This window comes from Asterias amurensis, chromosome 12 (genome assembly GCF_032118995.1).
Source record: "Asterias amurensis chromosome 12, ASM3211899v1".
Lineage (NCBI taxonomy): Eukaryota > Metazoa > Echinodermata > Asteroidea > Forcipulatida > Asteriidae > Asterias > Asterias amurensis.
Genome location: NC_092659.1, coordinates 13,239,017 through 13,265,660, shown reverse-complemented (window position 1 = coordinate 13,265,660; position 26,644 = coordinate 13,239,017). Strand labels below are relative to the sequence as shown.

Sequence of the window (26,644 nt, the reverse complement as noted above, 5' to 3'; positions counted from 1 at the left end):
AGACCGGGGTCGACCCAGGGAAGCTAATCAAACGCACCCATAGTGGAATGCTGAATGACAATCCTCGAAGTGTGACGTCAGATGTTCAAGCTACACAGAATCCCGCATTATGATGACGGAGGTTTATTCACAATCCACAGAATAGTCTGTGGTTATATCAGGACGACTAAAAACCACGATTACAGACTTGAAACCAAGTCTACCTGGGGGGAAATGTTGTTGTTCCCAATAACATGTGCCTCTAAACAGTTTTTGTTGATTTTGGCAACAATCTGATAGATTGATTTGATTGATTGATTATTCAAAAGTATGGGCTAATTAACAAACGATAATTAGCTTGGCACGTGATTGTTTGCATATTATGGTGCACGCGTGCGACACCCATAATGTTACAAAACACATTTTCACTATCATTAAAACAACACTCCACCAGACGAGTACTCTACAAACACGTATTTGGGTCAAATGATGTTATATAACAGCAACTGAAGTTATCTCCTGACCGATTTAACAGACATCTAGTCTGACTATTGCAACCCTAATGACGCTTATTGGTGGAAGCAGACTTGCCAGGTGTTGTTAGTAATGTGCACTGGTTCAATATATAACTGATTTTATAATTAACGAATGATCGATATTTAGTTACTCAGAACGTCTGCCGTTAATTAGATTCCAAACGTCTACAAAATACAAATCATATAGGTAACTCAGAACTGCTTAAAGTTAAATAAAACGCTTACGAGATTCTTTGCAAAAAAGTCTTCCACTACAAAATATCTTACAATGCCAAAATAGTGCGCATACTACAAATAAACCATACGACGGAACTGTTGTGAATGCAGATATGATTTGAAATGAAACAATATTTTCGCGTACGGAATTAAAACCACCCAAATAAACACAAGGAATATCAGTCCAACAAATCCCAACTAACATGGGGAAATTCATTATTTTGCAGTGAACTTAACGAATCAAGGATTCGATGGCTTCATAGTAACAGTAGTGTACAATGTTGTCTCTTGGCGACGTATCCGTAGATCTCGCTGTGAGGTACGGATGGGATCCCCCAGATTTGTCTTCCCTTAATTGGTAGTCTTGTTCGTCCCATCGAAAATACTCCTGAGTCGCTTCCATGCCTTGGACGGTCTGGCACTGCTCCGAGTTATACGGGAACAGGTAGAAAGGATTCTGAGTAGGCAAGCTGATCGGCTGGGATACGTCACCATCGGTCATGCAGCAGTAGTAGATGAGGGTATCCTGGTCGTACACTCCTGATGGTACGGTGCCTTGCACTTCGTTGTGGTTGTTGCTGTCTTCGTCATCCCAAAAGATGAAACCAGACGACATCACTGTTAAAAGGGTAACAATAACATTATTTTCTATTACTTTTCTCAATACAAAATGTTTTTATAAGTAAGACCTAAAGTCTAACTGCCCTATAATCACAGGTTTTTAATAAAAGAAAAAGGGGACCTTTCACCATTAAACTTTTTATTGTCTTCTCTGTGTAGTAAAACATGAAACTTTCGACGCACAGACAAAACAATACAAAAAAATTGATTCAGTGTTTGATGCGTTGTTCTTATAGGAAATCAAGCCTTACTTTTTGGACAGTTTGGTCCGTACTTGAACACACAGTATCTCCCCTGCGGCCAGTCACCCTCAGCCTCGTCCGTATGATCACGTGTCTTCATGCAGAAGTTCTGTGTCATGTCATCCTTCCCATACGGTCCAAGGAGATGAATGCCAGTGGATGGGTACCAGTAGTTATACGATCCTGTGTCTTCCGTGTCTTGATAACGGGAACCAGTTTCCCAGATGACTCCAGTTGGGCAACCACTTGTAGGCGTTGGTAAACCGTAAACACCAGAGGGCCAATTTATACGATCTGTCACAAGAGTGAAATCTGAATTATAAAACAATTTCATTTATTGTCTGGTAAAAGTGTCCCGAGTTTGTTAAAGGGGCACACCGGCCGAATCGGGCTATTTGGGCTACAAAATAGACTAAGAAATGAATTCAACGGTATTCCAGGAATGAAGAAGAACAGTCCCTAAAAACCCCCGTCAAATTTAGCTGTTTAAGACAAAAACGCAGGTCGCGTGATTTTCTAACCAAAAAGTGGTACAAACAATCACGTGACCTTCCGGCTAGTTTTACTTCCAGCCGTCTAAAAGTAACATACTTAGCCAAATTAAAAAAAAAAAAATCAGAAAATTATTAACGAATAGTTGACGAAAAAGATTTTTGTTATTATTATTATTCATGGTTTATTTATTAAAACACTGCAATACAGCGGCTAAAAAGCCGAAATGCACAGTTTACAAAATAGTCATTAAAAACATTATACTATTATATAAAAAAATAAAAATAAAAAAAATAAAAAAAATATTGATGTATAACCACACAGGCAACAAATTTGTGACAGAAACACATTAAAGAGCAAGTTGCCCCGGATCGGTCGAGTTGATCACCAAAAAGCACCCGAGACCGTCCCCTACTTTAGACTGCATGCGGCCGGATAGACAATACGAGAGTAGAGCAGAATAATCCACACAAACACCCCCCGAAACTGCTCGATCTTCCCCCACGTCGCGAACAAACACGGTCGGCCACTTTGACTCCACAAAATGGCAGACCACGCCAGCTCACGACGCATAAAGAGAAACCATGCCTGCACGGACCACCATAATCCACTCCCAAACCTACGGTGGCTGATCTCCGCCAACAAATAAACACTTTTTCAAAAGGGCGTTTATAACGCCCTATTTTACGGCGTTATAACGCCCTATTAGGGCGTAATAACGCCCTATACGGCGTTATAACGCCCAAATTTACGGCGTTATAACGCCCTAATTAAAGGAACACGTTGCCTTGGATCGGACGAGTTGGTCAAAACAAAAGCGTTTGTAACCGTTTTTATAAAATGCATATGGTTGGAAAGATGTTTTAAAAGTAGAATACAATGATCCACTCAAGTTTGCCTCGAAATTGCGTGGTTTTCCTTCTACTGTGCGAACTAACATGGTCGGCCATTTATGGGAGTCAAAATTTTGACCCCCATAAATGGCCGACGTGTTAGTCGACGAGGTAAAAGGAAAACCACGCAATTTCGAGGCATGTTTGTGTGGATCATTGTATTCTACTTTTACAACATCTTTCTACCCATATGCATTTTATAAAAAACGGTTACAACGCTTTTCAAAGACCAACTCGACCGATCCAAGGCAACGTGTTCCTTTAAGTAATAGGGCGTTATAACGCCCTAATTTTACGGCGTTATAACGCCCTAATTAGGGCGTAATATACGCCCCCCAAAAATAAATAAAAATAGCTAGCCTCCCTTGATGACGTGATTTTTTCCTCAAAATTTTGTTTTTTAAAAAAATGTTTAGACACTTTCATGATTGTCATCGGCTGCCCCCCCCCCCCCCCCCCCCAAAGACGGAAGGAAGTTTTTTAATGGTGCAAACAGTGCCACAGCTTTTATCGGTGGGGATGGGGGTGGAGCAGAATCCTGGAGAAAATACTACAAATTTCAAAACTCACATTAAAACGATATCAAATGCCGTATTGCTATTGTATTTAGTACATTTCCGATTGGAATTTTGTCGAAATCTCAAATCTTCTAATTACATGATTATATCGGTCTGTTGTTTTTTTGGGGACAGGAACTAGGTTTCGGTTAATTCCTGATTTTCGGTGACATTCAATCAACCCCAAAAGTAAGTTACCCTTCTGACTGAGCAGCACGTTTCTATTTGGAATGTACAGACCATTAATCCCATCACGGTTCAAATTTGCTCTGAAAGAGTACCATAACGAAGTAAAAATTTGCACCAGAGGTTTCCTTTCATAAGGACTCTATCTATTATTATGAATGCATCACACAATTTTGCCCTTACATAGAACCCTTCTTCCTAGGAAGTTTTCTGTCGCACGGTTTTTTAAGCACAAAGTGTTTCCAGAAAATAAAAGTGCTGATAATTTAACTGTGAGTTTTATTTTTTATATATTTTTTATTCTTGCTATATATGTACTTGACATATTATCACCCTTCGTGATTGAGGACTAGAAAAATGATTGTCACCATGGACCTTGCTTTTAGCTGATGGTTTTATGCTAACATTAATCGATACTCGATAGGCGTCTTTTCTGTGGAAATTATTTAATAAATATAATTTGTATGCTATCCCCATATTTTGTTTTTTAAAACGGATGCTAAATCAACAAGTTTACATATTTTTTTTCTGAATTCTTTGGCATAATATAATTACTTTTAAAAAGACAGATTGGCTGGAAAGCGCTGTTGTATTCTTTAACTTCTCCCTTTGGAAAACATGCAACTTGTGGAAGAGTAGAATAATAACACGCTTTAGCCCTTAACTTGTGAAGAAAACATAAAACACTTTACAAAACTTGAACAAGAATATATAAAAACATTGGATCGGTCTATAGTTGGTCTTTTAAAAGCGTTTGTAACCGTTTGTTATAAAATGCATATGGGTAGAAACATATTGTTAAAAGTAGAATACAATGATCCACCCAACAAGCCTCGCAAAATGTGCAGTTTTCCTTTACCTTGTGACTAACACGGTCGGCCATTTATGGGAGTCTAATTTTTGACTCCAACAATTAATGGCCGACCGTGTTAGTTCGCAAAGTAAAAGGAAAACCACGCAATTTCGAGGCAAATTTGTATGGATCATTGTATTCTACTTTTAAACCATCTTTCTACCCATGTGCATTTTATAACAAACGCTTTTTATAGATCAACTCGTCCGATCCAAGGCAACGTGTTCCTTATTTACAACTAATACGAGTTGCCCAACATGTTCATCAACATGCTCATCATCACGGTCATACAAAGAGTATAAAAGTAGGGGTCGGAGACCACGTGTGACTTTAAAAGGTTTTTAAACTACGCATCAATTTGAATGAAAATTTTTGATAGGTAGTAATTTAGGGCGTTATAACGCCGTAGATTAGGGCGTTACAACGCCGTATAGGGCGTTATTACGCCCTAATAGGGCGTTATAACGCCCTTTTACCATAGATATAGAATTAAATAACTAGATCGGCCGCGCGTACATACGCGCCATTGCCTGTGTAGAAAAAAAGTGTTGTTCGCCATGGACGCGGTAAATAATTCACGTTCGAAAGGCGACGCGCGAAAATGAACACGGGAGATAGGCCTTTGACGCGCTAAATGTCACGTGCTGACGGCAACAAGTCACGTGCTGACGGCAACGCACAGAAAATGTACACGGGAGATAGGCAATGGCAGCCCCCATGCCAGAACCCGCGTATGTACGCGCGGCCGATCTAGTTATTCTATTTTATATCTATGCCTATAGACTGTGCAAGTCTCGCGCGCACCGGAGCGAGAAAACACGACAACTGAAGAACTTAATTTCTTTATGAATCAAATCTTTGCTTTAATTTTTTCTTAATGCCGAATCTGAACAACAAAAATACCCATTAGAGCTTGTTCAAATTAGTTTTAGCTTTTTAAACAAATACACAATTATCGGTTAAAGTCTATGTATAGACAAAAGTAAAACTCTGGGACAAGGATGTTTGTTTGATCTTAAGTGTTTTGAAACCCCTTTTGTAAATCTACGCCCGAATCGGAAACTACTGAAAGCTGGTTTATTCGCGGACGCACAATGGTCGCAAGAGCGTTAGATAAACGCGTGACGCATTTTAAAGAGGAAGCCGACGCCTAAGCGACCAATGAAAAGGCTTTCCACCCCGCGCGGCCAAAACAAGCGTCTGCGTAAGTTTCGTGATCGGAGATGGGCACAAATTCTTAATTTTTTACAAGTAACCTGACCTGAGGTCAAGTTTAAATATCGGTTTTCTTCGTTATTATGTTGACTTTATTTTTACTATTATATATGTTGTTAATTAGTATTACATTTTTAACAACATATGTCATTTTTATGGTCATAAACTACACTAGATTAAAGTAATGGACGAAACAAAATCTCCCCAACGTAAAACTCCATAAGGTTGGGACCACAATGGTCCCGGAAGTTCAAATCTGCGCGAGACTTGCACAGTCTATTACTCAATTAGGGCGTTATAACGCCGTAAATTAGGGCGATATAACGCTGTATAGGGCGTTATTACGCCCTAATAGGGCGTTATAACGCCGTAAAATTGGGGCGTAATAACGCCCTATTTCTCAATAGACTGTGCAAGTCTCGCGAGAAATTGAACTTCCGGGACCATCGTGGTCCCAACATAATGGAGTTTTACGTTGGGGAGATTTTGTTCTGTCAATAATTTTAGTTTAACATAAGTTATGACTCTAAAAAGGGAATATGTTCTTGGGAATGTGATAAGTGATTAAAAACAGAAAAGTAAAATCAATTCAACAAATTAACGAAGAAAACTAAAAAAAAAAAACTTGACCTCCAGTTTCCGGTTTACTCTAAACAATTAAGAATATTACCCAATTGACGTTCCCGTTATCGCTGAACATATGTGATGATCGCCCCAATTGGACGCGATTCACAAACGGGGTTTATTAGAAAAACCATCCAGGTCGATGTCGAACAGCGATCCTCGTCCCGATAAATGTATAATTTTTACGTTAATTTAAACAAAACAATTGTTATGTACACGAATTAAAATAATAATTATACAAAAAGTATGGCGTGTCAAACGTTGCATTATTCGATAATGTACAATATATGTGCGATGTTTCTCATATATATGGGATAATTGTCACATATGTGCGATATTCATTTGATGTATGCAATAAATGTAATATATATGCAATAAATGTAATATATATGCAATAAATGTAATATATGTGCGATAAATTGTAATATATGTGCGATAAATTGTAATATATGTGCGATAAATTGTAATATATGTGCGATAAATTGTAATATATGTGCGATAAATTGTAATATATGTGCGATAAATTGTAATATATGTGCGATAAATTGTAATATATGTGCAATAATTTGCAATATATGTGCGATAATTTGCAATATATATGCGATAATTTGCAATATATGTTTGATAATTTTGTAGTATATTATATGCGATCATTTGTATGCGATGTTTTGTGACGGTATACATATGCGATAATTTAATATACATGTGCGATGTTCGTTCTTATATATGTGCGAAAACGGAATTGTGGGATATTGTATGACTTCCTGTCCACTTGATCCCCGTATCTGTAATGTTTTAGATCGGGCCAGACTATACTCTTGACGGTATAGTATGGTTCCTATGGTTCAATGAGATTGGCGTAGGGTTTATAGTGATGGTCAGGGTACGAGACTCGAGCAGCGTATTTCCGAAATAGCCAGCCAGCCGCGTATTCGGATAATAGAACACATACAGTACAGGGGCTTTTCTCAAACCTCGGCTTAGGCTCCGGCTCAGGCTCCGCGTGCTGGTACAATCAGCAATACGCGCTAAAAATGCATGTTAAAGGCCGAGCTGAGTACACAGCGCGCGGAGCCTAAGCCTGAGCCGGAGCCCAAGCCGTGGTTTGAGAAAGGCCCCAGGGAGGTGACAAAATGTTGCATTTTGCTCAAATCTGAAGGTGAAGATCTGTTTTACTCGAACGAATTCTGCAATATTAGCATAATTTAGATATATTAATTGATAATATGTCAATTTCATAGCTTCACATGATTAAAAAAATAATTTATAAAAAGTGAAAAACATTAACAAAACGTCAAAAAATGACCCGCAAACAAAAAGGCAAAAATTTGTATTTTGTGTTAATATGTCAAAAAACATCACTGTGAAATACAACACCATAACTATAAATGTGGTGCTTAATATTCCAAAAATTTGAAAAATGATTTTGCAAACAAGACACAGTTGAATTTTTATAGCACAAGAACTTTTAAATTTTATTGACAACAATTAAAAATAATCAATCATGAGTGTTTCAGATAAAGCTCGGTAATTTACTAACTTTAACTGTTCTACAATTTAAAGTCACCTGGAAATAGAAGTGTTTTTCTTTCAAACATAAGAGTATATGCTTACGAACAATAAAAAAAATTATTTAGTAATTGATAAGACAAACATTTTCTTTTTATTGCAGAATCAATAATAGTTGACCAATTTAGCCAGCTCAAAATTTGATACGTTTAGTCTATCTTCCTTCAAGATTCTGGAACAAGAAAGCAACTTTTTGTCTTAACGAAGGGTTCAAATTCTTTTCAAATTGTGTTTAAGTCCACCGTCTATGTAATTGGGCGGAATGTACATTGACAATGGCGTCAGAATAACTGTGGTTAATTAACCACTAGATAGTGAACCAAATTTACCCAGCTCCAAAATTTGATACGCCCACTATATTAGTCTTGAAAGTTCTGGATTACAAACTAAATGTTTTGTTTTAATGAAGGGTATAAATTCTTTTCAAGTTATGGTTTTGTATTTCACAGTGATGATTTTTTGACATATTAAAAAATGCAAAAAATACAAAATACAAATTTTTGCCTTTTTGTTTGCGGGTCATTTTTTGACGTTTTGTTAATGTTTTTCACTTTTTATAAATTATTTTTTTAATCATGTGAAGCTATGAAATTGACATATTATCAATTAACATATCTAAATTATGCTAATATTGCAGAATTCGTTCGAGTAAAACAGATCTTCACCTTCAGATTTGAGCAAAATGCAACATTTTGTCACCTCCCTGTACTGTATGTGTTCTATTATCCGAATACGCGGCTGGCTGGCTGTTTCGGAAATACGCTGCTCGAGTCTCGTACCCTGACCATCACTATAAACCCTACGCCAATCTCATTGAACCATAGGAACCATACTATACCGTCCAGAGTATAGTCTGGCCCGATCTAAAACATTACGGATACGGGGATCAAGTGGACAGGAAGCCATACTATATCCCACAATTCCGTTTTCGCACATATATAAGAACGAACATCGCACATGTATATTAAATTATCGCATATGTATACCGTCACAAAACATCGCATACAAATGATCGCATATAATATACTACAAAATTATCAAACATATATTGCAAATTATCGCATATATATTGCAAATTATCGCACATATATTGCAAATTATTGCACATATATTACAATTTATCGCACATATATTACAATTTATCGCACATATATTACAATTTATCGCACATATATTACAATTTATCGCACATATATTACAATTTATCGCACATATATTACAATTTATTGCATATATATTACATTTATTGCATATATATTACATTTATTGCATATATATTACATTTATTGCATACATCAAATGAATATCGCACATATATGACAATTATCGCATATATATGAGAAACATCGCACATATATTGTACATTATCGAATAATGCAACGTTTGACACGCCATAAAAAAGTACGTTAAAAATAATAATCTTTAAGAATTTTTTAACAAATAACAATTTCAATACAATTTGGTTTTGTACAAAAATATACTTTTTTTCGAATTAAGTTCTCGTTTTCGCTACGTGCGAGACTTGCACAGTCTATTAGGGCGTTATAGACTGTGCAAGTCTCGCGCAGATTTGAACTTCCGGGACCTTTGTGGTCCCAACCTTATGGAGTTTTACGTTGGGGAGATTTTGTTTCGTCCATTACTTTAGTTTAATATAGTTTATGACCATACAAATGACATAAAAATATGTTGTTAAAAATGTAATACTAATTAACAACATATATAAAAGTAAAAATGAAGTCAACATAATAACGAAGAAAAACCGATACTTAAACTTGACCTCAGGTCAGGTTACTTGTAAAAAATTAAGAATTTGTGCCCATCTCCGATCACGAAACTTACGCAGACGCATGTTTTGGCCGCGCGGGGTGGAAAGCCTTTTCATTGGTCGCTTAGGCGTCGGCTTCCTCTTTAAAATGCGTCACGCGTTTATCTAACGCCCTTGCGACCATTGTGCGTCCGCGAATAAACCAGCTTTCAGTAGTTTCACCTTCGGGCGTAGATTTACAAAGGGGGTTTAGAAACATTTAAGATCAAACAAACATCCTTGTCCCAGAGTTTTACTTTTGTCTATACATAGACTTTAACCGATAATTGTGTATTAGTTTAAAGAGCTAAAACTAATTTAAACAAGCTCTAATGGTTTTTGTTGTTGTTCCGAATCGGCATTAAGAAAACATTAAAGCAAAGACTTGATTCATATAAAAATTAAGTTCTTCAGTTGTCGTGTTTTCTCACTCCGGTGCGCGCGAGACTTGCACAGTCTATTAGGGCGTTATAACCATTGATCTCCATTATAGACTGTGCAAGTCTCGCGAGAAATTGAATTTCCGGGACCATTGTGTTCCCAACCTAATGGAGTTTTACGTTGGGGAGATTTTGTTCTGCCAATAATTTTAGTTTAACATAAGTTATGTCTCTAAAAAGTGAATATGTTCTTGGGAATGTAAAAATAAGTAATTAAAAACAGAAAAGTAAAATCAATTCAACAAATTAACGAAGCAAACTAAAGAAAAAAACTTGACCTCCAGTTTCCGGTTTACTCTAAACAATTAAGAATATTACCCAATTGACGTTCCCATTATCGCTGAACCTATGTGATGATCGCACCAATTGGACGTGATTCACAAACGGGGTGTATTAGAAAAACCATCCAGGGCGATGTGAACAGCGATCCTCGTCCCGATAAATGTATAATTTTTACGTTAATTTAAACAAAACAATTATTATGTACACGAATTAAAATAATAATTATACAAAAAGTACGTTAAAAATAATAATCTTTAAGAATTTTTTAACAAATAACAATTTCAATACAATTTGGTTTTGTACAAAAATATACTTTTTTTCGAATTAAGTTCTTGTTTTCGCTACGTGCGAGACTTGCACAGTCTATACTGACTGGATAGGACATTGCGTCCAAACGCAGGCCGCGCGCGTATTTTTTTAAACGGGTGAAGTCGGTTCGTCACACGATACGCGATTGTGCACTTTCAAACGGAGTTTCTGCACACGTGGAGAACTTTTCTTCGTTTTAATTTGTATTTTTGAGGTGAAATGCTGAAATTTGGTCGAAAAAACTAACAAAAGGTAATGGTGAAGGTGTGCGCTGCCGTTAATTGCCCGGAGGAGGAGGGGAAACTGAGTCAGGCAACGGGATTGTCCTTCCATAAGTAAGTAGGCCATTGCTTTTTTTGAAAAAATGATTCATATTACGCTACACAACGTTACATTTTTCAAAAAAGGCCTAGAGACCCCCCTATATTATATTTTATTTCAATTTTTATTGTAAAGTGTATTGGTTTATTTTGGAAATGCGCTATAATAATAAATAATAAAACTTTCTGTGGAGTTCAGTATGGCCATATATCCGTCGGACATGGATTGTGTGTCTTTAATTTAAATAGAGACTTAAACAAGTGTTTTTAATGGGGAAAAACACAAAAAGGAAACTGTCTCTGTTATAGTCAGTTAGTGTATAAAGGCGAGGCCTACTACCTAAAAAAAAAAGAGGGCGCCGCCCAAAAGACGACCTCAGTATTGACAAGGAGTGGTTGTTATTCTATTAGACAAATAAAATTAGTTAGTTGGCGATGTTTCATAAAAATTAAATAAATGAAAATTATAGTGAATTCTTGGAAAAAGCTTTAAAGCTTTATGGTTGAATGTGTGAGTGGTTTGGAATATAGGGGTTGGAATATGTGTCCGGGAATATGGGGTGTGTCGGAACATAGGAGTGTCACAATTATTGAATCAAAATAATTAAACTGCTAAACCCCACCCCAGTGCTTCTCATTATTTTGTAGGCTTAACAATTTAGAATAAGGAGCACGTTTATTGAATCATGCTTTAGATTATTGCTGAAAAAATCGTGGAGTTTTAATGACAGACAACCGGTCGTCATGTTTTCTCTCCCTTTCTCTAAAAAAATATATATTCAGAAAAGGGTCATTCGATTTCAATAAGACTAGTTCAAATGTACTTTTACGTCATTCGGTTTAAAGCCATTGGGACCTTTCGGTACAGAAAAAAAAGTTCACAGATTTACAAATAATTTACAGGGTTTACAGAAGGTAATGGTGAAAGACTTCCCTTGAAATATAAGTCCATGAAATGCTTTACTTTTTGGGAAAACATTAAAACAATTATCAATTCTCGATAGCGAGAATTACGGATTTATTTAAAACACATGTCATGACACGGCGAAACGCGCGAAAACAGGAGTGGGTTTTCCCGTTATTTTCTCCCGACTCCGATGTCCGATTGAGCCTAAACTTCCACAGGATTGTTATTTTTATATATAAGTTGTGATACACGAAGTGTGGGATTTTGACAATACTGTTTACCGAAAGTGTATAATGGCTTTAATAAATTTATCACTTAAATTCGCAGGATTTTTTTTTTTTTTTTTTTTTTTGAGGCGTGCATTTAGTCATTCAATGTAATTTTGGGGCAGTCAGTTATGGAATTGGTGCAATCTTAAAAACGCTTGGTTATCTTTTTGTTTACTTATAATTGTTAAATGTGTGCGGTTCATTAGTTGGCACTTTTGAACTATGTATGCCAAGATGTCTTGCACGCCAACAGATTGGTACTTTGAAAATATTTACAAAAACAAAACAAAATCGAGAAAAACATTACCACAAAAAAAAAACCACATTCAAACACACTCAATTATTAAGTATTGCTCAGTCAACCATTAAAGCTCTCCCGAAAAAGTAAGGAAGAGAACAATCCTTATGGGGCCCAGGTAAAGACTACTGGAAACATAAAACAAGAACATAAGGTTCGCTTGATTTAAAAGCGAAGGTACGAAACAGTTGCCCTTTAAAACAGTTTATCTGTTTATCGTATTTCGTTAGTCGTATACTTGGTTGAATCCTCGTTTAGCGAAATTATTGATTGCCTCTTTACGAGATTGACAATTATTAAATCAGCAAAATCTCTAGTCGAACTTCAATGCCTCAAAACGAAATTATTATTATTATAGGTTTTCTCGGTCAATCGGAAAATGAGCAGCCAATTTAACCACCAGCCTATTCTATTTCGCACGTAATCGAATGCTTCTGAAAAGGGTCATTCGATTTCATTTTAAGACTTAACTAGTCAAATGTACTCTTACGTCATTCAATTTATAAAAAAAAACTAATCAAACGTGCGTTAAGGCATTCAATTTCATTTTGGGCAGTCAATTCTGGACTTTGTGCATTCTTAAAAACGCTTGAAAAATGACATTGGCTGCTCATTTTCCGAAATTGACCGAGAAAAACCTATATTATTATTATTAATATTACTATGTTTACTTACGAATTTGATTGTGGCATGTTTATAAGCAGGCATACTCAGATAAAATTGTATGTTCTTAAAAAATAAATATCGAACTACTGCATGTATTTCATATTGCAAGTTGCAGTTTCTGTTCATGAGTTATTGAAACTGGTTAATGCCCTGGGGCGGTATTCACGAAACTTAACTTAGTGGAGTACTTAAGTTTAAACTGAAGTCTAAAGCACACACCCTGCTAACTTAAGTGGGGCGCTCAAGTAGCTATTCACAAAACATCCAAGTACTCCACTTATCTTAGTACCCCACTTAAGTTGTTGAGATCAAGTTAGTGCACATGCGCACAAAACATACGTCATCAATGGTTACTCTGATGATTCAGAGGCAATCAATTATCATTACCCCGAGACGAGAATAGTTGAATACTTTTTCGCAGAGGTTTGCAGCTATCGTGACACTATTTCCACGGGACAAGTCGAACTAATTTCAACGTTCTGCGGCATTGGTACCAAGTCGATATCCGTGTTAAATAAGGGAATCAATAAGTAGTGAAGAGGTTTTCAAGTAGTGGTTTAATCCCAACGAGGCCTGGGGTGGATTTTACAAAGGTAGTCCTAACTTAGGACTAGTCCTAGGCAATGCTAAGAGATAGGACAAGTCCCAAGTTAGGATGAGTTACTGGTCCTAACTTAGGACCAGTCCTATCTCTTAGCATTGCCTAGGACTAGTCCTAAGTTAGGACTACCTTTGTGAAACCCACCCCTGGTTCTTGATAATTTTACCGAGACGAAATGCCTCACTGCACAAACACTAAATAACGGTTCAAGAGACCAATGGCGGAATTCCCTTTCAGTGTACAATTTGTATAGAACTAAGATTTTGCCTTCTTTGTCATCACGCTCCATCAGTATGCATATAAACCAACACATCCAAGAACAGCACATTGAGTCCCATTGACCCAGTGACCAGTGACCTTTAACCCGTTAAATACGCTTGCCGTAAGCAAATAATTCCCTGCTTTCGTAAGCGCCGATTCCTTGCTTACGGTATAAGCAGAGCCTTGAAATCCGGCCCAGCCCTCTGCAGTAGGTAAATCACAAGAGCCAAACAAATATCAAGAGGACATGACGTCAAAGCATAGACCTTATCGCAAATACCAATGCGCAAGCGCAGACTGTTGAATGAGGTGCATTGTGGGATATATATGAATCAAATTTTGCTACCAGTTAGACCACAATGCATCTAATTCCAAGCTTTACGCGCGCGCCCCTGTATTTGCGAAAAGGTCTATTGTCATTTTTACTTGCGCCGTCAGCGGCAGAAGTGTTTTTATTTTTACAAAACATTGTGGGTGCATGGGGCAAGATTTTTAAATCGATAGTTAAAGCCATTGGTGGACCCTTTCGGTACAGAAAAAAAAAGTTCACAGCTGATTTACAAATAAGTTACAGGGTTTACAAAATTTAATGGTGAAAGACTTCTCTTGAAATATTAGTCCATGAAATGCTTTACTTTTTGAGAAAACGGTAAAACAATATAAATTCTCGTTAGCGAGAATTACGGATTTGTTATAATACACATGTCATGACACGGCGAAACGCGCGAAAACAGGAGTGGGTTTTCCCGTTATTTTCTCCCGACTCCGATGTCCGATTGAGCCTAAATTTCCACAGGATTGTTATTTTATATATAAGTTGTGATCTCCTAATTAACCGACCCCTCCCTCAAAAAGAACAACTACTATTTTCGCTTAACCTTCCCATTGTTTACAATAATACTATATCAGAACAATTAGAGATGTGTCTTCTATAGATGATCAAGATAATGGATTGTCTTGAAAATAAACCAGAAACGTGTTAAACAAGTATACTTTATATATACATGTATAATGCAGCCATTCAACGGGTTCTCCAACGGGGTTTAAAGACTTTGCACCACTGCTGGTGGCTGAATTAGAGTCGTAACGACTGGGGATGTGGGTTTGGGATTGGATAACTCCTTTAGTATAAGAGTATAGTGTTATTAGCATTGTATTCTCGACGGCATTCCTTACGAACCAAGCGGGTGAAAGAAACCAACAATGAAAAACCGGGGCTCGTTGGGGGATTTATAAGGATGTGGACAGCCGTAGAGGGAGGGGCTTGGGATGGAGTCTTCAAAGCAGACCTTTTTATTGGCCAGGAGCTTAATGAACGTTGTACGTACGTGCAAAACGCATGAATACTATTAGGGCGTTATAACGCCGTAAAATAGGGCTTTATAACGCCGTATAGGGCGTTATAACGCTAGGGCGTTATAACGCCCTACTGAAAAAGGGTCTATTTGTTGGCGGAGATCAGCCACCGTAGAGATCAGCCACCGTACATTGCGCTATGTTGCGTGCATAAACATGCGGCCGAACAATGGCGGCGCAATTCCTTCAAACGGTAAATTAATGTGCACTTGGTCAGGTTTTTAGTCTGTCAGTTGAAGTTGTAAATTGAGAATAGAAATGAGGGGAAAACATGACGATCGATAGTTTGATAAAAGTATGAACAAGTTTCTGATTGAAATGCAAATAAAGCAAACTAATAATACTTTACATTTTTGTCTATCAAATGCCCTATTAATATTATGATAATGACATTATTTCTAAACAAAAACTCGGACGAGAAACTGTATTGGGATTCAGGAACAAGTTTGTTTAATTCTTTCAGTTCATTGAGAAACTGACAATAAACCATATAAACTTAATGACAAAACAAGAGTCGCTCCTATAATTTAAAATTCGAGTAGGTCTATGCAAACTAAGACTAGAGTGAGAAATACATACTCGCTAAAATCGAGGGAAAAGGACAAGAAAGATAAAAACAAAATACAATGTGATAATTGAGAGTTGCCTCCATTAACGAATTTAAACTTTTTAGTGGTGGCGCCATACGTAAACTTTTCCATTGAAGGGCTGGTTGGGCTTTCCAGTTTCACTGGTAATATTTGCTCTGGTAAAAATAAAACACAATTGTCATGGTGGTAACTGAAAATTACTTTCATACTTTCACTTCAGGAATTAAAACACCCCTCAACTAGGGAAGGATGGAAGATGAATTGTGCAGCCGTAGGCCTATATCATGGCCCTTTTATGAAGACATGACCTCTCCATGCCCGGTGTACTGTCATCTTTGGTGTTTGGAGGAGTACGAGGATGACCAGTAAGATCTTTATGGTAAGACCAGTACAGATGGAGGAACAGCCACCCCAAAAACCCCAAAGCATCTGTATTATATGACATGATGATGGATGGATCAGAATAAACAACTCCAGTAGCCGATTTCACAAAGCGGTACGATTATCCTATCTCTTACTCGTCCTAGGATGGGTTAGATGCGTCCTTACAGCTTCAGATACAGAATTTGGAAAGTTCATTCTTAAGTTCTACTGTAAGTCAGGTTTCCGACTACTCAGAAACCAGCTATGACTATAGAGCCCAGTTTCACACAAAGTAACTAACTAGTTGTACATGCTTATAAATTTTGTGACATTGTTTTACTAATCTCTCTAAAATGATGCAAAGGAATTGTTATGAGGGCCTTGAAGTCGCCCAATGAATATCTTGACGCAGCGATTGTAAAAACACAGTCTATATGCCTTAGTGATGATGTCTATAAACCGTGTTTTTTAGAATCATGCGTCAACATTTCCAACGACTATAAACCGGCTTTAAAGGCAGTGGACACTATTGGTTATTGCTCAAAATAATTATTAGCATAAAACCTTACTTGGTAACGAGTAATGGGGAGAGGGTGATAGTATACAAATATTGACTGCTTCGAGTGCTATGGTTAAAAACTATGACTCCCGAGGTGATCTCCGGAGCGTTCTATTTTCCCGAGGCGAAGCCGAGGGAAAATAGAACGCTACGGGGATCACCGAGGGAGTCATAGTTTTTAACCATTGCACGAGTAAAAGCAGTCAATATTTGTTTTATTACACCCCAAACATGTCTAATGACTGTACAATTCTTATTACGTTACAGACCTGAATGCTACAATCCACGGACGACGCGAATACAGATTGCAAACACTTTTACTTACTGTGTTGCATTTAGTGTCGTGCAATCCGAAGTGGTTACAGACTATTAATTTATCATCCCAGTACACGCAACGGACGTCTGGGTACTGCACGCCATGTGCTAGTCTGTTGGACTAGCGCATGGCAAACCGACGCTCTATCACACGGCCGTCGTCTGGCAAAACTAAGACATGTCATGTGACGCGCTCTAAACCAATGAGCAGGCAGAATACTTGCAAGGGGTGTTATAATATACAAATATTGACTGCTTCGAGTGCTATGGTTAAAACTATGACTCCCGAGGTGATCCACGGAGCGTTCTATTTTCCCGAGGCGAAGCCGAGGGAAAATAGAACGCTCCGGGGATCACCGAGGGAGTCATAGTTTTTAACCATTGCACGAGTAAAAGCAGTCAATATTTGTTTTATAACACCCCAAACATTTCTAAAACCTGTATTATTATTATTAAGTTACAGACCTGAATGCTACATTCCACGGACGACGCGAACACAGATTGCAAACACTTTTACCTACTGTGTTGCATGTAGTGTCGGACAATCCGAAATGGTTACAGACTATTAATTTATCATCCTCGTACACGCAACGGACGTCTGGGTACTGCACGCCGTGTGCTAGTCTGTCGGACTAGCGCACGGCGCCATGTGCTAGTCTTCGGACTAGCGCATGGCAAACCGACGCTCTATCACACGGCCGTCGTCTAGCAAAACTAAGACATGTCATGTGACGCGCTCTAAACCAATGAGCAGGCACAATACCTGCAAGGGGTGTTATAATGTATACTATCGTGCGGTGTGATTACACGCACCACGCAGTCGCACAGTATATACGGGTGGGTTTACAGCGGCGTCTTTTCATCAGAGCGAACAATGCGACTGCCTTGAGGAGCAAGGCTACTGAAAGCACACAATTTTGTGTGACAAAGGTGTTTTTTCTGTCATAGTTATCTCGCAACTTCGAAGACCAATCGAGCTCAAATTTCCACAGGTTTGTTATTTTATCAAATGTTGAAATACACCAATTACAATGGTGTCCAGTGTCTTTAAGTTGGTCTTAAGTTTGATTAATAAATACCTTGGACAGTTTTCAGGCACTGATTGGTCAAAATCTTATCACAAGGGGATGTATTAAGGGATGATAATTTCAAGTTATCAAAAAAACGTGAGTAGAATACAGAAAAATATAGCACTTCCTTATTATGCGTTCCATATCCAACCAGGCTGATGGGACGCAGATGCGCTATATTTTTCTGTATTTCACTCCCGCGATTGTGATAACGAATTTATCTTCCAGCCTCATTAAGTCAATAAGGTTAGGTTAAATGTTTTTGTTTTTGGTTTTGCACACGCGAAGTTTACAATGTAATTTTTTAACTGACCGATCGTATGCAGAGCGTGACGTATTGACACTTAAAGGAACACGTTGCCTTGGATCGGTCGAGTTGGTCTTTGAAAAGCGTTTGTAACCGTTTTTTATAAAATACATATGGGTAGAAAGATGTTGTAAAAGTAGAATACAATGATCCACACAAACATGCCTCGAAATTGCGTGGTTTTCCTTTTACCTCGTCGACTAACACGTCTGCCATTTATGGGGGTCAAAATTTTGACTCCCATAAATGGCCGACCATGTTAGTTCGTACAGTATAGGGAAAACCACGCAATTTCGAGGCAAACTTGTGTGGATTATTGTATTCTACTTTTAAAACATCTTTCCAACCATATGCATTTTATAAAAAACGGTTACAAACGCTTTTGTTTTGACCAACTCGTCCGATCCAAGGCAACGTGTTCCTTTAAGCTGTTTATTTCGTTAAAAAGGTACTTACTAATGGGAATAACAGTGCGAAGACCATTAACTGCACCAGCCACCAACCCGGTCATTACGCACAGTGAAGACCGTGTCCTCGCACTGTTATTCCCAAATTGGTTAAACTATGGGCAATGCTCTATAAACTTGTATTATGTTGGCCTATAAAAGGCAGAGCTGGTGAGAATAAACCTCACGTCTCAAAAGTTAAACTTATCTCCTGTGTCTTAATTAATTGTTGATTGTGTGATAATTGGTAGTCTGGGACAGGGCTGTGATCCACAGTGATCCACATCAATTCCCGAACTAATCCACCCAACCCCATCCACCCATTGGGCCTACTGGCCAGGCCAGAGGTTGATTGGCTATGTTTGCTACAATATTATTTAATTAAAATAGATGTAATACTAGGTTTTGCAAGAATACTAGAACACTGATGAAAGCACTGTCGGTGGTTTCTTGGTTCTGCAGGGGGGGGGGGGAATCCAGATGGTAACTAACTACTGAGGTAGGATTACATCTATTTTAAATTGTTTGCTGTACCCATTGTCAATAAACAATACTATCGAACTGGTCTCTTGACATCTGATGTAGATCTGCTCTAATAATATGCGGGAGGTCTTGGGTTAAAATAACCCTGTGAATTCTTTCCTGCAGGACTCAGAAAGCATCTAGTATAACAGTGCTTGATTATCATTACACACCAGTTGGGCATGGTTGGGTCATCAACCAAAATAATTTTATCTTAAAAAGGTTGTTTTATTTTTGGTGTTTATAAAAAAAAAGTGTTTATTGTTCACTTTTCAATGTTGAAATCCCTAAATAAAACATGACACTATACTTCAACAAATAGACTCAAACTTATATTCTACTTGAGAGGTAGTAATAGAGAGTTACAATATACGGCTCTGGCTGTGACTTCGTGTGCGCGCCCTCAAGCGGTGAAATGAGTGTTTGCATAAGTCGTACATGTGTTGGTTCGTCTGCTAATGCAAACAAACAACATGCACGATTGGACTGAGTGATGTGAACGGCGTAAATTTTGAAGTTGGGGGGGGGGGGATGAGGGACTGGATCCTTATGCTGCGTCATAGTAAAACGTTGCTATAAACAAAGCACCAGTCTACTTACAACATTGTGCGACAATGTCACGAAGATTTGACAGTTGCAACGGCTGGAAACACGTATACGCTGGCCTTTTACCGCTTTGGTTTTTTTAAAATCATGTTTCGCTAAATATACGTGACATTTTGATTTTTTTTTACAGCAACCATCTATAAAAACATTATTTATGATTTTACACCCCTAAATTGCGTAAACGGTGAGCCGGTGTGTCCCTTTAACAGTATTGTGCTTCGGGATTTGAAGGCAGTGGTTATTTGGTGCTTTTGGAGTATTGCTGAGAAATACAATGTGTTATTTTGAACACTGATTGCACTTTTGTGTTCCTTTTTGTGTATATTGGTATAATTTCTCAAAATAACTTTTAGAATAAAACCTTACTTGGTAACAAGTAATGGGGAGAGGTTGACAGTATAAAACATTGTGAGAAACGGCTCCCTCTAAAGTAATGTAGTTTTCGAGAAAGAAGTAATTTTCCACGAATATTTGATTTCGATACTTCAGATTTAGAATTGAGGTCTCGAAATCAAGCATGTGAAAGCCACAACTTTATAGTGTGCCATGGGTGTTTTTTCTTTCATTATTATGTCGCAACTTCGACGACCGATTGAGCTCAAATTTTCACAGGTTTGTTAAGTTATGCATAATGTTGAGAAACTCCAACTGTGAAGACTAGTCTTTGACAATTACCGATAGTGTCCATTAAGGAGTATAATTATTTAAAGGTGCTCATTTCTTCGCACAATTAAAACATGTAATAAAAACATACCTCTGCCTTTACAGCCGCGCATCTTTTCTATACCAACTGCGGCGCATATTTGTTCCTGTAAATGAAAAATGAAAAACAAGATTAACTGTAGTTGTTATGGGGAAATTACACGATGCAGCTATAAAGCTCGTTCATTCAGTTGATAATGCGCCGAGATTCTTCGATGGTACTCTCAGATACTCTCCATCAAGAGTCAATGATAAGTAAATTCCTCTTACTGTAAAAAGTTCCGAGAATTTTAAGTATCGTTGATTGGTTATATTCAGCATATTTTGTACTGTTTGCTAGTATGGACTTTGATTTAGTTGGGTACATCTCACTAGTGACTTTTCGTGGCGCGAATGTTTATTATAGTTTCGTCATGACGACTATGCCTGCGTCTTTAAAATGACAATGATGCTCTTGAGTTGAAAATTAGTCTATCCGATTAACTCAAAATGTTTAACACTTTTAATTACCTTGCGTGAATTGTAAATGTAGATCCACCCAGTCTTTCCGCTCAATCCACCAGAGCTGTTAGCGTGGTTAGCGCTGCTAAACTCACACTGCCCTCCTCTCAGTTGGAAATTTATAGAGATACATTTCGGGTCGGTGCGACATGCCCTTTTGCAGATCTTCTGTGTTGGGAAAGTTTCGTTCTTGTAGACATTTCCGGTTAAGACGAAATCAACAACGACACACCAAAACGGTGTGTACTCAATGGTATGCTTTACCAACCCATCAAATGTGCCATTTGAAACTGATACTATCACAAGAGTTAACAGTAAAACGAGACTCAAACAGCAACCTGCCATTCCAGTTTGTTTGCTGTAATTACTAAACAAAAGATAATAATGTTAGATGAAGAAATGGCACTTGAGTCAACAAACTGAGCCTCTTGAGAGTGCACTCCTCGCTATGAGATATGGAACGCTGACAGCCAACAAGAAAACGGGGGGGGGGGGGGGGAGGGGTGGCTTGCATACTTAAAGGTGTAAACATCTCGCCAAAACCTTGTCTTTTATTAACCATCCAAAAAAATAACTTTGCGATAATTTCTTTCTCAAAAACTACGTTACTTCAGAGGGAGCCGTTTCTCTCAATGTTTTATACTATCAACAGCTCTCCATTAACGAAAGAAGTTAGTTTTTATGCTGTGGTGATTATTTTTAGTAATTACCAATAGTTTCCAACGCCTTTAAATTTACCGATAAAAAAATTCACCCACCGTGCGATTGTGTTTAAGGTCGAACAGTATAGGTAAGAGAAAACCAATTATTTTGTATTATATTATTGCATTGTTCATCAGTTAAGGTCAAAACTTTCGCCCGATTTAACCGCATTGTCGCTCTTAGACCAGAACAATGCTTGCAGCGCCTGTCTTTGGCCCGGTTTGCAATTAACTATTCATTATTATTTTTTGGGAAAATCGAGCACGATGAGTTTGACAGTGTGAGGAAGCAGGCAAATTAATAACCCAATGCCCATACATTTTCTCTTGACATTTTCGCTGTTCCATCAAAGAAACGCCCGTGTGAAAAACACCCAAATTTGTCACTGTTTTCAAGAAGAAGAAGCAATTTTTAGCATGCAGCCATCCAAACATGTGACGTTTTAAGACTCGGTTGCTGTAAAAATCAAAGATATTTTTAAAATGTTGGCAGACTTCAAAAAATGGATTTTGGCAAAACTCCATGTATGAGTAGGTGTGGGTACACAAAACACAAATATCGAAAAACAAGTTATATCAGACATTGGTTGCCATGGTTACGGCCAAAATAAGATTTTCAGCAAATTTTCCAAGTTTTTACCTTTTTTAAGTGTCAAAATATAGGTAAATTGAAAGCACTGGTACGTCTAAAGGAGAAAAGGTTGAAGTTTTTCTTTTACACATATTGCACAACCATGTTTACTCTTTCAGAAATTTGTTGTAAAAATTAAGTGTGCGATCAACTTTGGATCAAACCACTATTTCAAATAGGGGTGTTTTTGTCATATTCTTTTAAAGCGAAAAATAGGGGAATTGAATTGGGCCATAAGTCCGAAAGAGGCACTTTGTGGATTATGACACTTTTATAGTTGGAAGATAAGGTACCAACCTACATAAAAATGCAATAAAATGTTTTGGTATTTTAAGTGCGCGAACACACTTTTGCCGGAAAGTTAGCACTTTGGCAGGGGAAAACGCAATAAATGGCCAACAATACATTATTATTAGGTAACTTTCAGGTGATTTTTAATTTAAAAAAAAATACGTTATGGGTGGAAGGGACTAGAGGTGCATTCAAACAAAATAACCTTTTTGAAATCACTATATAGCCCGTTGCCATGGTAACAGCTCATTTTGTGTTTCGGCAGTTTTTGGCCGATTTTGGGTTCTGAAAAACTGTATTTTACCATATTTTTTTTTCCATATATTGTTTTTGATAAAACCTGTCACATCAATACAACGAGTCGTCCTTTGCTTTACTTGAGACAAAAACAAATATTACTCTAACTTTTACCCTAATGCTATTTTAGAACAACATTAGCGCATGTTTTTTAGACAATTGCAAAATCAACATTGCTACCCTATTTTTGGCCCTCAAAATGACATTGCTAGGGGTCTCAGAGTCAAAATATTTTCATTTCGGTCGTATTTCGGGCCAACATTTGTCCTTCCATGTTGAGAAAAACTTTTGAGAAAAACTTGGGCAATTGTATCCTGTTGTAACAGTACTGCCTAAAAAAATGCACTCTGAAGTTGTTTTCTTCAGATTGAATTAATAACATTAATAAAATAATACTTTTAAGTCTTCCATCAATCCGGCACCTTTCATAAGCACCCTGTAGTCTTGTAGACTACACAATATTGATCAAGCACGTTTTAAATGACCTAAGTTTTGGATTGTATACCCCCCTCCCCTGCCCAGCCCCCAAGCATATCAAACTTTGTTGACAATGCATTACAAAGCGCTGTGAACACTGCGCCTCCTTTGTTGAAAGTTCCTTTTTTAAACTCCCATTGCACATCATTAATAGTAGGAAAGTTTGTGCTGTCTTCAGTCTCCTTTAGGGAACAATTTCCATTTCGGTTGTGATTGGGCGATTATTTGTGTTTTCATGTCTGTGGAGCACAAAATGGGCAACTGTATCATGTAGTGACACTGCCTCAAACATGGTACTACATGTACTATTTGCAAAAACAATAACACAATAATTCTCTTTAATAGGATTTCTTACATGTCATAAGATGCTTTATTATAATTTGTCCTGATATTTTTCAGTCTTCATTACATGCTTAAAAGCATGTAGAAAGTCATAAAAAGAGCATTATTTTATAACTTAAAATGTAAACATTTGCCAAAAAGCACGAAGCTTCTGGCAACACTGTTCCCCAGTTCAACAAATAACAAAACATTTTTTTGAAATTCCTACAGACCAGTATCTTATCTTTCAAGCCTGGTAGCAAAACTTTCCTAAATATGCTACTTTCGGATTTCTGACAAACTTAGCAACCCCCTCTATTTCCCAAATTGACCTTTGTTCAAAACACCCCTTTTTGAAATAATGGATTCTTCCATCCACAATTAACTGTACCTGGTGCATTTTTGGAAAGACCAAGGATGTTTATTTATTATATTCAGCTAAGAGGCAGGTCATCTATTTGGTCTTTACACAGTGAAGCTCTCAACTTTGGGTAATTTTTACTTAAGAAAAGAGCTAAATAAGGTGAAATACGGCATTTTTCTTACTTTTAACCGTTGCCATGGCAACCAAAGTGCGGATGCAAAAACTATGCTTTCTTTTTACACTTTGGTTGAAGGAATTAACACTTTTTTAAAAAGTCATATTTTTTTGTTATACAATTTGAAAATAAACACACTTTTTTCCCAAAAAAGCACGAAGTTTGTGGCAGCACTGCTCCCCAGTACAACAAATACCAATTTTTTTTTTTTCTTACAGACCAGAATCTTATCTTTCATGCCTGGAAGCAAAACTTTCCTAAATATGCTACTTTGGGACTTCTGACAATTTTAGCAACCCCCTGTATTTCCCAAATTGACTTTTCCCCAAAACACCCCTTTTTGAAATAATGGAATCTTCCATTCACAATTAACTGTACTTTTGTCAAATGCATTTTTGGAAAGATTAAGGATGTATACTTACCATATCCAGCTGAGAGGTTGGTCAACTATTTGGTTTTAACACAGTGAAGCTCTTAACTTTGGGTAATTTTTACTCCTGAAAAGAGCTAAACTAGGTGAAATATGGTAATTTTCTACTTTTGACCGTTGCCATGGCAACGAAGGTGTAAATGCAAAACTTATGCTTTATTTTTACATTTTGGTTGATGGCCTTCACTTGTGCAAAGTTTAAACGAAATCCATTTTTGAAAGTCTGCCACCACTTCTTTGATTTTTAGAGCAACCCAGTCTTAAGGAAGTCGTTTTGAAATAATTGTTTCGGACACGGTTTGTCATTGCCTTTCTCAAGGAGTGATCCTAATTCATGCAACTTGTAAGAAGCAATTTTAATCACCTGCAGCAAAAAAGAGAAATATATTTTATATCAACTGCTGTTATACATACTTCTCAGACTCAAAGAAAGTTTTAATTACACAATTAATCTCCCGATGCTGGATTGTGGATTTGTTGGCAGGGGCCGACCGTCAACCGATGGGGTGGGGTGTAGGGGCACGACTCCGGATTTTCCAAAGAGCTGGTCTTGTACAAATTTCGACATCGTCGGTGTAAAATAATAAATGGCGGTATAGTCTCTCTGGAATGCCCATTAAATGTAAAAAAATAATGACCAATGATTCTGAATGATGCACAAAGAACTTGAGAAACCCTAGTTCGAGTGGACAAGGGGAACTGCGTGAATTTGAATGCCCGTGTCACAGGGCATGCTGTCGTGTTCCCCCCCCCCCCGCACAACGGTCCGGTGACAGAATCTCCGAGTGGATTCTGTACGCCACGGGAGATTGCCCCCCCCCCCCCCCCCCACCCCCTCTCGCTCATTTAAGACTGAAATTTGGCTCGGGCCTTTATCGCACGGCCACGACCCTGCCGGTTTTAAACGGGCGTTTAATAGTTTAATTTTTATAGCATCATTTGTTTCCCTCTGTGCGACTAATCTTTTTACACAATAAAAAAGACATCGGTTGTTTATTTTCATTACAAATGCTCCATTTTTGGGAACATGTGCAGTGTAGGCTGCCTGCAAAATGTGTACAACAGTCGTTATTTCGTGTGGGTCTACAATACATGCCCACTCAGGAAGTCGTCTTGGCGAGATAGCTTTCCGAACATGTCGACATCTTCGTTTTAGGGGAAAGATATATTTTTTTTTGATAAGTCGGCTTTTTCGTTTTAAAGAGTAAACTTGGCAAACTAATTGTGTACATATTTATCTAGACAAGATGGCACGTGGAGCTCCGTACAAGTGGCTGTTTTACGGGTGGAAATGACTGCGTGTTAAACTTAGCGAAACCACTGAATTTCCGTAGTGATCGGTGGACGTCATCGAGCTAGCCCTGTGTGGACGGAGATTCTGTCCCCGACGGTGAATCTGTCCCCCAGACAGAATCCCACAGGAGGAGATCCCCGGACGTTGTGCGGGGGGGCAGAATTCCCGGTGACACCGGCCGAC

General features: G+C 37.8%; 1 protein-coding gene across 1 annotated transcript; it reads right to left on the bottom strand.

Moving 5' to 3' along the window:
• Positions 1-963: 963 nt before the first annotated feature.
• On the bottom strand, positions 964-21,825 carry LOC139945424 (uncharacterized). The gene is made up of 4 exons (XM_071942773.1): positions 21,490-21,825; positions 21,032-21,086; positions 1,604-1,888; positions 964-1,349 (listed from the first exon to the last, which is right to left on the bottom strand). The coding sequence occupies exons 1-4, from the start codon at positions 21,823-21,825 to the stop codon at positions 964-966; spliced, it is 1,062 nt and encodes a 353-aa protein (XP_071798874.1).
• Positions 21,826-26,644: the final 4,819 nt, after the last annotated feature.

What these genes read in the sequence shown, in the direction of transcription:
- LOC139945424 (XM_071942773.1), bottom strand. Translation starts at nt 21,825, where the DNA reads ATGGCAGGTTGCTGTTTGAGTCTCGTTTTACTGTTAACTCTTGTGATA. An exon ending in GCGCGGCTGTAAAGGCAGAG is followed by an intron (nt 1,889 to 21,031) that starts GTATGTTTTTAT and finishes CTCTTGTGACAG; the next exon opens with ATCGTATAAATTGGCCCTCT. An exon ending in CGGACCAAACTGTCCAAAAA is followed by an intron (nt 1,350 to 1,603) that starts GTAAGGCTTGAT and finishes CCCTTTTAACAG; the next exon opens with TGATGTCGTCTGGTTTCATC.